The sequence below is a fragment of the Chlamydotis macqueenii genome, chromosome 8 (assembly GCF_036417535.1).
Source record: "Chlamydotis macqueenii isolate bChlMac1 chromosome 8, bChlMac1.mat, whole genome shotgun sequence".
Lineage (NCBI taxonomy): Eukaryota > Metazoa > Chordata > Aves > Otidiformes > Otididae > Chlamydotis > Chlamydotis macqueenii.
The window spans coordinates 6,872,156-6,886,426 of NC_141563.1; the positions used below are offsets into that span (position 1 = coordinate 6,872,156).

Genomic DNA, 14,271 nt, shown 5'->3' on the forward strand with positions numbered 1-14,271 from the left:
GTTCCCCTCCGAAAGGCCTGGCCGGGGAAAAGCGCCTGCTTTGGGAGCATCCTCGGGAGGGATGCGACGTGGAGCCAGCACTCCTGTCCCGGGAGGTCCTCGGTGGGGATCAAAGGGGTCTCTGATCCCTGGGCCGTCAGGTGCCGAAGCCACGGTGCCGCTGCCGGGTCAGCCCGTGCCCCTCGCTCTCAGCGCGCATTGTGCGCGGGCACTGGCTCGGAAACTTCTGGGAGACCGGTTCTTAATGTTTTCTTTGTTTTCTGTGGAAAAACCCCAAGGTTTGGGGACTCTGTGTAAGTGCTTTGGTGAATGACCAGAATATCTTCAGTAGCTGTGCAGAGGGGACCCGTGACATCAATGCTAATGGAAAGGTTGTTTTATGAACTTTTTTGTCCTGAACAGGGCTATGGGATTCTGGAACACGAGTGCTTCATGATAGAGTGAGAACCCCTCTGGTCAGGGGCTTATTAGCTGTTGGGGTAACACTAATCTTTCTGTAAGCAACCTCTTAACCTACTCGTGCGTTTTGTTCTTATCAAAAGTTTAGCGTTGACTTTTAAGGATTGGTATGTGAAAAACGTCAAAACATTGTTTTTTTTCAACTGCACGCTGCCCCTCGTAGACAAATCGGGGCTGGACGCCTGCGGGCTGGCCTCTAAAATTTTTTGCTGTTGATTCTTGCTGGCACGGAGGGCCCTGGGGACAGACGGCCCCTCGCTGTTGATGGTTCGATTACTGTGGTCACCCACAGCTTCCGAGGAGTGCGAAGAAAAGAAATTGCTTTCTTTGTCAAGGTGTTTTCAATTCAATTCTCACCCATTAGCCCTGTTTGGTTAAGTTTTGAATGACTCCATCAGGTGACTGATGAGTTTATTTTCCCCCCCAAAGGTATTAAAATGCATTTGGTAGAAGATGGAAAGAGAGGGGAAAAAAAAAAGATTTGTACTTATTGATCAGTGCTCCTTCATCTTTATTCTGGTTTAATGTGTCATGAACAACCAAGGTGAAAATGAACGCTGAATCAGAATAGGCTAGAAAATGCATATTTTTAAAAGACATTTTAGTTAATTTAAATCTGTGAACTGTTTACAAATACAGCAAACTATTTACGTGGTTGCTTTAGAGCTTTGTGTAACAGAGGATGTTTGTGATTGTTCTAATTTAATTTGTAGCAGGTTGGTATGTATATAAAAGTATGAAACGTTGTCTGAGACAGTTAAAGGACTCACGGTCAGAAGTGTTTCAGTTGTGGTGCCGGAGATGTTCTGAGAAGTGGAAACCGCCAGGCCAGGCCCCGCTTGTTGGTGCTGCTCTGCCCCCATCCCTTCCTACCACGGCCAGTAAGCGAGACGTGAAAGGTTGGAATTTCTTATAGACAGCATTAATTGTAACAGGAGAATGAAAGCAAGATAAAGATGGAGAAGTTGAAACGATGTTTTTCTAATGTACAATTCTCTTTCACGCGTTATTGTTCGTTTAATTAGATCCCCGCACAGCCTGTCTCACGGAAACCTCTTTCGACAAGAGACCCAGCGGCAGCAGAACAGAAGTGTTTTGTCTTGTAAACCTTCCCCAAACGTCAGCAGTGACTTAAGGCATATGTGGTGCTTGCTTGTTTGTTCTTTCCCTCCCTGAGTTCTCGGGTATCCTCATTTTCATGAGCTGTAATTCACTCTCAGTTACAAGTTAAAAATAGGAAAATTAAAAACAGCGCAGCGGCTCCAAAAAGCGTACAATTGTTGCCACACTTCACAAGCTCATTCTGAAGGCTTAGCAGGTAAAAGAAGCCCCTGCTTATCTTGCAAAGAGACCAAATAAAGGCTGAACATATTCCTGTTATCTGTGCGCTATCTGTGCGATGAACTCTCACCCTGATTAGGGTTTTATCCTGCAGCACGGCTAATGGCACTGCAGCCGCAGGGACCCTTCCTGCCCCTCGTTAGCCAAAGCGGCTTACCGCTCTGTCCTCCGCTGGTAACAAATTCTGGGGCAAAAAGGGGTTGACCTGCAGCTCTGAAGGAGATGGCGAGAAGTTTTAACCGTCTGCTTGCTCTTAAAAGGGAAAAAAAAGTACTTATTGCCTAGTTGGAGTGCCTCACAGACGGGGAAGGTGGAAAAATCAGAGGAGCTGTCAGGTGCCAACCCTGCAGTGCTGCCAGACAAAGCCCCGCGTCTCTCCAGTGTGGTTGGCTGAGCCTTGCTCGTGATCAGCTGGAGGTCAATATTTACGCCCCGTTTTCCCCACCTTGGTTTTCTGGGCGGTTCGAGGACCCATTATCCCTTAAGCTCAAAGCAGAAGTAGTAGAAAACAACTCTAGGGTGAACTTTGCATCAGGAAATCTGCTGTGTGGCTTTACGGCATGACGTACGCGCGTCCGATTCACACACTTCGGTGCAGGTTGGGAGCTGTTAATACTGCGATGGGGTGGTGCTGGCCTGCGTGTAGGAGCTGCGGAGTTGCCGTGACGTCGTCGTGCCGCAGGTCGCGGCTGAGTTGGACCCACTGACTTCAAACGCGAGGCAGGTGTGTGTGGAGTAGAGAAGAATGTGGTGCATGTGTTTTTTGCTTAAAGACCGAATGGCTCTTACAGTTGTGAATTGTTTTTTTGTTTTCCTGTGTATTAGAAACAAAATTCTGAGTTTCCACAAGTGTGGTGTGAGCACTGGTGCTCTGAAACCATTCAGGAAGTTACATGTCTGTGAAAAGGGTCAATATTGCTGGTCTTTGGCTGGAAGTAGTCACCTTTCCAGGGGAATGTACCTGTTTGAGTGCTGTGGGTTTTTTTCATAGAATCGTAGAATGGTTTGGGACCTTCAAAGCCCCTCCAGTCCAGCCCCCCTGCCAGGAGCAGGGACATCTCCAACCACATCAGGTTGCTCGGAGCCTCATCCAACCTGGCCTGGAATGTTTCCAGGAATGGGGCATCCACCACCTTGCTGGGCAACCTGGGACACTGCTCCACCACCCTCAGTGTAAAAAATTTCTTCCTAATATCTGATCTGAATCTCCCTCCCTCTATTTTAAAACCATGACCCCTCATCCCATCACACCAGGCCCTGCTGAAGAGTCTCTCCCCATCTTTCCTGCAGCCCCCTTTAGGCACTGGGAGGCCGCTCTCAGGACTCCCTGGAGCCTCCTCTTCTCCAGGCTGAACAGCCCCAGCTCTCTCAGCCTGGCCTCACAGCAGAGCTGCTCCAGCCCTCTCATCATCTTCGTGACCTCCTCCGGACCCTCTTCACCAGCTCCACGTCCTTCTGATGTTGGGGGCTCCAGGGCTGGACACAGTGCTGCAGGTGGGGTCTCACCAGAGGGGTGAGGGGCAGACTCCCCTCCCTCGACCTGCTGGCCACGCTGCTGGGGATGCAGCCCAGGATGCGGTTGGCCTTCTGGGCCGCAAGCGCCCATTGCCGGCTCATGTTGAGCTTCTCGTCCACCAGCACTCCCAAGTCCTTCTCCTCAGGGCGGCTCTCCATCCATTCTCTGCCCAGCCTGGATTTGTGCCTGGGATTGCCACGACCCAGGTGCAGGACATTGCACTTGGCCTGGTTGAACTTCATGAGACTCTCACAGGCCCACCTCTCCAGCCTGTCCAGGTCCCTCTGGATGGCATCCCTCCCTTCCAACGTGTCGACCGCACCACACAGCTCAGTGTCGTCAGCGAACCTGCTGAGGCAAAAATACATTTTGCCTTGTGCTTGTTTGCTGTTTGCTGAAGCTGTTTGAAACTGCAGTGGCCATTTAGGAAGGCACGCTGGTGGGTGAGGTGTAAATAAAGCAGTTGAAGGTGCTGGATTGTTAAGATTTGATATAATTTTGCAAATACATTTTCTTTTGCTGTTATGAAAGGACTAAGAGTGTGGGTGCGTTCTGCAGTAAGCTTTCTGTGGAGTAGTTAGAGTAAGTGCAAACTTAAGGGTCCTGTAGAAGTTTCTTTCAGTACTCCTTTGAGCAAAAAAGTACGTGGCGTACGTGGTTTGCATTCAAGTGTACTTTCACATATTTTCTGCAGTGGCACCCTTGTTTGCATGCTGCCTTTAATCTGCCAGGTTTTAAGTGCCAGAGAAGTTAGCGAGCGTTTCTTAGTTTCACTTTTTTTTTTTTTTTAATGAAGTTGCTTCACTGTATTTTGTCCTTGTTCTTTCTTTTGATTACTGATGCTTGGAAAATACTGTAACTCCCTTCTTCTCCCGGTTTTCCGTGGCATCTTGCTCTTCCTCCAGCTGCTGGCGGGTGCTCCGCTTTGATCCCCCCCAAACCTGGGAGCTGAAGACCACCGTCGCACTCAGATCTTCCTGACAGCGCCGCCTCCCCTTCCCCCTGCACCGCTGGCGCTCCACGTCCGGGACTGTTAACGAGCGGGTTTTAATGTGATCTACAGAATCTTTTTTTTTTTTTTTTCTCTCTCTTTTGGGAGAAGTAATCTTTTTATGTGCATGCTGGTTTTTGCATCAGATGATTTCATCTGCGAAAGCGCTTGGGTTGCACGTTACGGTTCATCTCTTATTTTGTTTCTGGATCTCTGTTGTAGTGATAGAATACTGTGTTGATATAAAAGCATCCTTATAATCACGATTGTGGCTTTCTCTCAGATTATTTTAAGATTTTTTCCTTTTTAACGAATGCAGTGTTATAAACTTGGATTAGAGGGCTAATTTTTTATTGCTGAAAACTACTTACTCTAACAAAATCAGTTCTGCTTATTGCTTGAATGTGTGCTTATAAAGCTGTTCCCTGAGATAACGATATATCATTTCAGCTTTATTAATTGCATTCTTGTGTTCATGTAAGAAAAACAGCCTGGAACTTCTTTTTTTTTCCCAGAGAACAAGAAAGAACTGTCTGCAGTAAGCTTTGCTTTGCTGCCTGCCTTTTCGTCACTGCATTTCTTCCCCACCCTTATAACTCCTGGCCCCAGTCTTTTCTTTCCCCTCCGCACTGACAGCTTTTTTCCAATGAATATCTTCACAGCATCAGAGCAAATACAGCTGGAGGGACACTGAGCAGTCATCTAGTCCATTCCTCTGTCCCAAGACATGACCAACTCTGCTTGGCAGTCTTTTTGTCTGTCCTGCTCCATAAAACCCACGGGGATGAAGATTCCTCCTCTCCAGGCAGAATAGTGGACTCCTTAATTAATCCGTTTCATTTTATCCTAGCTGTGTTTTTCTGTCTGAAATTATTCTCTGTTGCCATCCGGAGAATTACCTGAGATGGTGTTTCTCAGCATGTGTTTGGAGTTTCTGTTCCGTTACCAAATTGAATGTGTTCTAATTAGCTTCCCCGGTTGTATTTTGGGGTGATGGTTATAATCTGCAAGCTTAAGGATTGTGAGGAGTATTTTTAGAGTATATTTAACCACTGAATTTTTGGGAAAGTTACCACTCAGAGAGTTTTCTCTTTATTTTTTTCATTGTTCCAAAGGTACTACTTCTCTAATCTACTCTGTCATGAGAAACAGTACTTTTACATTTTCTTAGATTTGTTGCAGAAGTTAAAATGTGTTGGAACTGGTTTTCCTAAAAATATGGATGGCGTATAATACAGATGCAAAGTTTCCTCTGTGGGAATAGATTTTTGGAGAGGAATTACCTTGAGAACATGCATATGTTTTCCTCTGAGTAGGTATCTTACCTACCTGCATTTTTCCTGTGGAGCAGTTCTAGATTGGGGCATTTCGAATACTTTTGTTTTTAGGCATTGCATGTGGCTCGCTTTTCTCTTTGTATCCAGTATACTGTACACTAAGTTTTGGTCCCCCAGCAAACCTTTCTGTGCTTCTCTCTCTTCTGACTTGTACCAAGAGTTGCATCCGCCTCTTACTGCGGTTCTCGGGGGCTTAACTGGTTCTTTCTGAGTCGTCTTATAAAAAGCTTGCTTCTACAATGTGTGATCTCACATGATGCAAAAGTAGTCAAGTAAGTCAAATGTCGTGAGTTACGTCTAGCAATGTGTGTGTGAACCGCAGCCTCGCAGCGGTGTGACGTTCGCACTTTGAAGCCATGCTTTCCAGTGCCGTGGGATGTTTAGCAAAGGGATTTTTGAGCGTTACTGTCGCGTGCTGAGATGTATTTTTGTGAGAAACATCTGTCCTGGATGCAGTGGCATAGGAAGGAGAGGTGCTTGTATATTCATATATCTCTGTACTCTGTTGGAAAAAGGAAAAGATCAGGTGGGATATCTGGAAAGTAATCCTCAGGGAGAGGAAAAGTCAGTCTCTGTAAATCTGAAGATAAAGCGCATCAAGTTGCAGAATTAGATTATGCTTTCTCTTTTTATTTCTAAATCGGTACCCTTTCGTTTCTTCTCTCGCAGCACTTGTGAAAAGTTGCCACAAAGACGCGTCAGATGCTGCCTGAGCCTAGCTCCAAAAGCAGAAACAAACATCGTCTTTTGAAAAAAGCCCAGTCTCTGACTCGGATAATTATCGTAAAATCCATCCCAAAGGTTTTTACAAGCGTTAGGGTTTGGTTTCAGAGAGTGAAGGCGTAGAAGGAGTACGGTAACCTTTCTTTCCAAAGCAGAAGTCACATCAGATTTTCTTACTTAATAAATGTGTGGCAAGTACCTACTAAAATAACCGGTTAAAAGCCAGTAATAACAACTGCAAAACCCAGCTCAAAGCAGTTGGACACGTCTTGCAGGCGTATAATTTTTGCTGAATGTAGCACTGAATGTTTTTCTTGAATTGAGTTAGGAATATTATTTTTAAATGCTCGCTCTTTTTTGTTTTCATGAGGGAGATTATATATATGTCTCTATATAGAGAGATACCCTATTTTTTAATATATATATGTATTATTCTACCTGTTTAGATCACATGAATTTAATTATCCCCTCATGATATAAATATCCTTTCATGATATGAAAATAAATGTTGTTATACCTGTAGTTGAGTGAACTGAAGTATCAAAAAACCTTGTGATTTCGTTACTGGGTTGTTAAAACATTCAATACAGTAAATGTTTCTCATGTAACTGTACTTCACATCTGCCAAAGTAATCTGCCCGGTTCCATTGCTACGACGAGGTGAGCTTGCCAAGTCAGCTCCTCCCTGGCGATGCTCCGTCAGCCTGCCTTGCCGCCGAAGGGTCCGCACGCGCATTTGTGGCCGGTGACTCTCGAGTTCTGCAAACAGAAGCCACTGTAAATGGTGCAACTTGGGAAGTTCTGCACAAGAAATAGGTGATAAGAAACAGAACTGGCCACAGTGAGTAACCAGCTTGCGTTTCATGAGGTCTAGCAAATGCTGCCAGGTGAAGCGGTCCCACTTTTTTCTCACCGCAACTCCTCATTCCCTGATTTTTCTTCCTTTTTTTTTTTTTTTTTTTTTTTTTCTTTTTAATTCTGGCACGAACCCAAGAGTTTTGGGGGAACTGATCTGACCTGAAAAAGTCCAGGTAGTCGGTTTGATCTTTGTCTGTTCCCTCACCTCACAGCATGCAGCCGCAGAAGAGCCTGCACCAGCGCGAGAGGTGGTGGTACAGGATCTCCAGCAAGTGACTTGTGCTGGGAGTGCAGTGGGATTGTTTGTTTGCAGAGATATTTATACTTGAAATGTTTGTGGCCTTAGATTTGCAAGCTCTTTTAGAATTTTGGATTCTGCACAATTTCCAGTGGTTTTTATCAAGTAATTTAGGGATTACTTAACACTGAGTATTTGGTCTCTGGTACCATGCTTGCTGCTCCTCAAATTTATCAGAGATCACTCTTGATATATAATTGCTTTCTTTTTCATGATACTAAAAAGGAATAAAAGTAAGAGATCCCTTACGGTATAGGCACTGAGATGTTAAAACTCCTCTTGTATCTGGTCATGACACAGATGTGTTTGTGACTTAATAGACGGGGGGAAAAAGGATCTCCATTTTAAGTGACTGCATTTATTGACTTTTTATAGAAAAAGCATCTTATCTCTTGTTTCGTGTCTGCCTCCGAACGTTCTTGCTCCTCATAGTAGATGGAAGAAGATTGCTTCTGCAAAGTACATGCATTGTCATCAATAATATCTGCAGAACCCTCTCCAGATGTTCTTAGGAGCAAGGGTGTGCTTGTCCAGTAGGAGTCAAATGGCCACGTTTTTATCTAAAATCCCAGTTAGGTTTGAATTAGATGAAAATTAGGTCTAAAGTAGGTTGAGCTGACTGATGAGTTGGATTTTGCAAGATGTTTGAGGTGTGTGTTCCGCTGTTGGTTTAACGTTGGGCCCGGGGTGAAGGAGGAGTACTGGCTTCAGTCTCCTTGGGAGCGGGCTGGTGGCAAACGCAGGTGCAGCAGCTGGGTGTTGAGTAGTAGGATTTGAAATGAGCATCATCAATGAATGAAATATCTTCAATGGCGTTTCCCTTCCCTTATAGCTTCAATGTGCAGCAGCAGGCGTACGTGGGAGGATGAAGCAGAGTAGAAACCTCCGTACTTGGCCAAAAGTGGAGAACCCTCTGGTTCTGATGTAAACCGTAGCAATAAGAAGGAAGTTTGTGATTTATCAGCATTAGGGACTGAAGTGGAAATCCAGGTGTTTCCCAGATCTGGACTTCTCAGGAGACAGGAATCCCAGCAGCTCCTGAGGTAGCAAAGAGGTTGCGATTCTCATCAGGCGCTGTCCCCTGGTGCTTACTGGGGGGTTCGTTTTCCTGCCCTCTGGCTCCCAGAGCTGTCGTTGGCTTGAGGATCTGCCCAACGTTGGGTAGGACGTGAGCAGAAACTGGAGAGCTCTCCTCTAGCCCAGACTTTGGCACCGGCCTGGCTCTCCCTCGCAGGAGGATGGGTGGTTTCGCCTTTGGCACGCGGAGAAACGCTGCTGCTCATCTGGGGTACAGAAGTGCGATGAAGCTCTGTGGGCGTTTGCGATACGGTTGAGCAGTAGCACCTCGGGGGGGTTTTAGGTCACAGGAGATTAAAAGCTTTGGGGGGATGAAGAGCGTAATTTGGTTTTTGTTGAAGGGTTATGGTTCAGGTCGTTGTCTTAGATGCCTTCAAAATAGTATTGTGGACTGTATAGCCAAGAGGATTTATATCACTTTATTTCACTTTATCACTTTATATCACTTTATTTCTTAATTAAATTAAAATGTGAAAGTTGAACACATGCTTAAGAAATGAAGTACTCAAAGGTGAAAAAGAAAGAGCTGAATATGAAACTAGTTCAGTACATTATAACCTGCTGCTGTGTGTAAACCAATAAACATGTAGTTTCATAAATATGAAATAAGTCTTTTTAATAATCCAGTATCTGCCTTGGTTTTCAGACAGGTTTTTGCACTTGCCTCAAAGCTTGACGCTGAGCTGACCCTCTCTTTAATATTAATGCGCTCTGACTGTAATACTCTGTTCCTTTGCCTCTGATTAATGCTGTCTGTCAATTATTTACAGATCCAGTGGTGCTGTGGAAGTTCCCGGAGGACTTTGGAGACCAGGTTGGAAACATGAGCTTGAACTTTTTTTTTTTTTTTTTTTTTTTTTTTATGTTAGAATAATAATAAAAAAGCTCTCCTATTCAGCTGGGGAGAGGCAGATGCTAATGATAGCGGGAGGAAGCCTTCACCCAACTGATGGCTTGGTGATTAGAGTGCCTCTGTGACTGGAATAGGCAATCGCGGTCGCAGAGCACTGAATGCCACTCCAGTTCTCTGCATCACCTTATTTTTGATGGGGAGCCTTTTATAAGCTGTTTCGGTTGGAAGTGTTGCATCTTTATCTGCTGTAGGGTTGCAAATGTGGAAAATTTATCAACAAAACTTTGCCAAGCATCAGTGTTTTAAATTAAAACAAAAACAACCGGAACAAAAAAGGTGAAGAGCTGCACATGTGTGTCCTTTTAACATCAGAACCCCTGCGTCCTGTTCCTTTAATCCTTTGCAATGCAAAATTTGATAAATTTACTTAATAATATTTTAGAGCTACCCCAGTCACTTGCTAGGGAAAAAAAAAAAAAAAAAATCCTCAGACCCTTGTAAGAGACAATGATCTAAACTTCCTGATTTCAAAAGCATAAAAATCCTGGTTTCTATCTATAATTTATGCTCAAAGGAAAGTTTATATGTGCAGGACTGATGGATTGTTTCACTGTTTGTATTGATAGCAAAGCTATTAATTAGTGTATTGTGGGGTTTTTTTCGGTATTAAAGTTAAACCCTCATTGAATTCAATGAAACTATTAAATTTTATTATTTCAGCAACTTTAAGATGAGTTTCTTCCTTGGGAATATTTTTATTTTCCTAAACAAAAATACATAAAACCACTAAATAGAATAAATATCTCTGATACTGAGTCAAACATATTCTTCATTGCTAATATCACCACAATGGATGATCTGGAAATATTTTTGTACAGTAGATCTTGATAAATTGCTGGGTTTTTTTTTTTTTTTTTTTTAAATCAATAATACAAGATTCTATAAAGGCAGCTATAAAGTGCTTCATGATGAAAGGAATAAATATACAAGCGTAGCAGGTAGGATGTCTGCTTAGGGAATAGCATCAGTCAGAAACACGTGCAGCTTGTGAGGCGGTGATAAATGGTACATGAGCAAAGCGTGCTGTTACATGTTCTTAGCTAGGCGTCCAGCAAGTTGTGATAATTTTCCTGGCTGCAGAATGATCATCTTCATTGTCATTTAAATTCTTTTTTTCCAGTTTCTTTTGTTCTTTTTCCTAAGAAAGACTTGTTCTTAAAAAAGAAGAAAAAAAAAAAAAAAGAGAAATTATGTATGAGGAAAAATGGGAGCTTATGCAGTAAGTCGAAGGTTATTGAGAGAACAGCTGGTGTAGAAGAATGATTAGAAGCTGAAGCCCACTGAAGACTGGAGGGGAATTGTGCAAAGATGCCACAGACGTCCCTCATCTATAAACACCAGAGTCCTCCGGCGGCGCCCTGCCTTGGGGGCCCTGCACAACCCAGGCGTGCGCATCGGGGCTCAGCCGTGTTTCGGGGAAATTGCCTGTGTTCCTTCTCGCAAGGGAGATTTTCCTACTGGAACCATTGGGTTTGATCAGAACACTCAGCAGCTTCTCTAGCAGCCCCTGAGCCGAGCAGCCAAGTGAAATCAGCAGAAGCCTTCTGTGCGCATGTGTGCGCGCGTGCTGAGCTCTGTAGGTTTGGATGGGAGACCTCAATATCGACCAGATTTAATTTTTTGAAAAAAATGAGATCTCACTAAAACTATCAAGGCTGATTTCAATGGAAATTTGTGGGGAGAAATTTAAAATTAAAAAAAAAAAAAAAAAAAAAAAAGAAAAGAAAAAAAGAACAGGAGTATTCTCCTCCTATTTCCCAGTCATTTCTATTTTAAATGTAAAATGTGTGAGTTAGTTTTTGGATGTATCCCAAGGAATCATCTTTCCTAAAATCGAAGGGCTGTCTGTTTGCACAGTGATGTGATAACAGTGGGCAAAATATTTTTGTCTCTCCCTGGATTTTTCTACAGTTTATCATGTCACCTTTTTGTTGCTTTCGTAAGGCAAGGAAAACTTGTCTAAGCCATTTTGATATATTCCTCCTCTTTTTCACGTTCCTCCTCTCCGTATGCCTGAACTTCCCAGTGCATTCCCATCCCTAATCCTCTCGTTTTCCTGTGGCCTGCCATTTTCCTTTATGCTGGGCAGTATTCTTCTTCTGGTCTCTTTTTTTTTTTTTTTCCTTAAATGTCAACTCTCCCAAATCTTGTTTTGCAAAACAGCCCATCTGTTTTGGATGGGACATGGAAATTAGAGATGATCAGGAAAAAGAAAAGACGAGTGATTTCTCATAATCACTTATTCACGTGCAGTCCACTAAGTAAAGGAAATACTAAGGCACAGTTCTGGTAGCACACAAGAATTTGCAAGATTCATTGCTGATTTCCTTATCTGCCAAGACTGCAGGGAAACCATTTATTTTCTATCTGGTAATTCTTCAGATGCCAGAATAAGAGGGGAAAAAAAATGTAGTGGTTCAAGGCAGGAAAGCTGGGAGTATTTCAGAAAGTTGTTTTTAGGGATTTTTATTTTTTTTCTATGATGGCAGTAATTGACTTTTTAGTGACTCTCAAAGCTATCAATTGAACGATGAACCCATGCCAAGTAGAATTCTAAGTAGAAAGAACCACACTACGATATTAAAGAAAATCTTGATTGAAAAGTACCCCCAAAGCCAAAAGAGCTAATCCTTTTGAGACATCGTAGAGTTACCGTGTACCGTTGTGTTGGCATTAATGCTGGGAGCGCGAGTTTGACCATGTTGAAAAAGTTCTGAACAACCTCAGCACTGTAGAAAGCATGTGAAGGTTCCTGATTTGAGCATATAGAGCTCTTCTGTGGGTGTCCTCACAAGCTCACATGGGGATGAGGAATGGGTTGTAGCCATTAAATGGAATTTTTTTTTTTAATTAAAAATATATTTTGAGTGTATATGCGTACAGGCTCTGCCTTGTAGTATGTTCAAAACTCCCCTTGTGCTCAATTAATTTTTTATGATAAAAGATACGTATGTTTTTAGTCCTGAAATTCATATTTTGTTTGTTCAGACTGGTTAGACTAGAGTTTAATTTCAGCCTTGCAAGCTCATTCTCAAACAGAAGTCTATACAGAGAAGATGATAATGTTGCGATACCTGGGAAAAAAATCCAGTAGTTTTAAAAAATAAAGTATTATTTAAAATGCTTTAGAGAAGCAACCCCAATAAAGACAGCATCTTGGCTTCCAAGAGGCAATGCTTCATAACTGTTGAAGAAGAAAATGTGTATTTCTGCGGAAACGACTGTCACCCAGCGGAACGGAGATCTGCTGGCACTGGCCCTGCAGTCGGTGGCAAAGCCCTGCTCGTGTCAGATGTGTCCAGGTGCCTCCAGTATGCCCCTGTTCGTAGCTGTTCTGGAATGAAAACCACTCAGGCTCCCAGTACCTTCACTGGGTTGAGCGTTCCTGAGGAGTGGTGTTGGAAGGAGGAGAGCGCTGTGCCGGTAGCAGTGGCAGGCATTAGTGGCTCTACCAGAGGTAACGCTGCTTCCTGTGGTGTCTTAACCTTTGAAGCACATGAAGTCTAAAATTTCTTACAAAGTCAGTAATTCCAGCTATTTTGGATATTATTTTTAGCTGGGTAAGAATTCAGTTGCTTTTCTGTCTGACTGCTCGTTGGCCCCAAGTGATTTCCATCCGCAGTAGGTCCCAGAGTACACGGCATATCGAAAAACTGACCCATCGAATCGTTCTTACTCTTCTCCCTTCTGATCATGGGATAATTGTTTCCTGTAGTCTGCCACTCCGCTGCTGGTGAAAAATATCCCACCAGAAAGACGGTACAAAATGCTAACGTGGCAGGAGACCGTCTTTAGTAACATGAAAAACGTCAAGGGGTTTTGTTGATGAAGATGTAGGTTGAGGGAGCACTGAGACTCTGCGTTAGGCTGTTGGTTGTGTTGCAGATTTTTATCCCGTTGTCCCGTTATCTCTCCCTCTCTGCTTTCGAAGGCAAGCAGACGGAATCTGCGTTTCCATGTCAGGCTTTTCCCGGGCCCTGCAGATGGGTAACCAGTCAGGGTGATGGCATCCCATGTGAGGAACCTCTACTGGTTTCTGTGACGTCACTGTTACACCCTTTGTGTTATTGTCTCATGTTTTATATGGTAACATCTGAGTTTTGATTTTTATGTATGACATTGTCCTAAACTCAGTGCTGAATTGTGATCAATAAGCCTTACTCTTTATCCTGCGGTGACCCAACTGCTAAAGCCTGATATTGCATGTGTAAATCTAGCAGATTTGTGTGAAAATATGTGCTTATATAAAAATATACAGATGCACATGCATGTGTGTGAACACCAGTTGTTTATGACGTACTAGTATGTTAACCTTCCCTCAGCAAAGCACTAATTGCACGCTTTACTTTGAGTGTGTGTAAAAACTATTGAAAGTTAAGCCTGGCTTAAATGAATGATTGGAGTCTAAGTGCTGAGTTTCTTGCAGGATGGAATATTTAATTGCATGAATTGTGGCAGCAATTATATAAACGAGGTCGATGTGGAGGAGATGATATTCTTTTTTTTTAGAAGTTTAAATAATAGCACAAGTTTTATTTAAAAGAAAAATGCGCTCAAGAAGCAGGCTGGATCTGCTGCCTGGGTCAAAATGATGTGGGGAAGCCAGCTGCGGCGATTCTGCGTGTCTCCGTACTCTCCTAAGAGAGCAGCAGGAGCCCGCGCGGTACGAGAGTGTTTTCACTCGGTTCAGGGCTGCAGGCGTGCTGTTAGGGGACACATCTCACCGCCTTCCTGCATCCAGCGGCGTTGTGCTTTTGT

At 43.5% G+C, this 14,271-nt stretch overlaps 1 protein-coding gene across 3 annotated transcripts in view; it reads left to right on the forward strand.

Annotated features, from left to right (window-relative positions):
* DENND1B (DENN domain containing 1B) overlaps positions 1–14,271 on the forward strand; it is a 145,184-nt gene that overhangs the window by 25,796 nt on the left and 105,117 nt on the right. For all 3 annotated transcript variants that reach the window (XM_086753071.1, XM_086753072.1, XM_086753073.1), the window contains exon 3: positions 9,371–9,414. In XM_086753071.1, the coding sequence (XP_086609197.1) occupies positions 9,371–9,414 (44 nt within the window). The remainder of the gene's footprint in view (positions 1–9,370; positions 9,415–14,271) is intronic.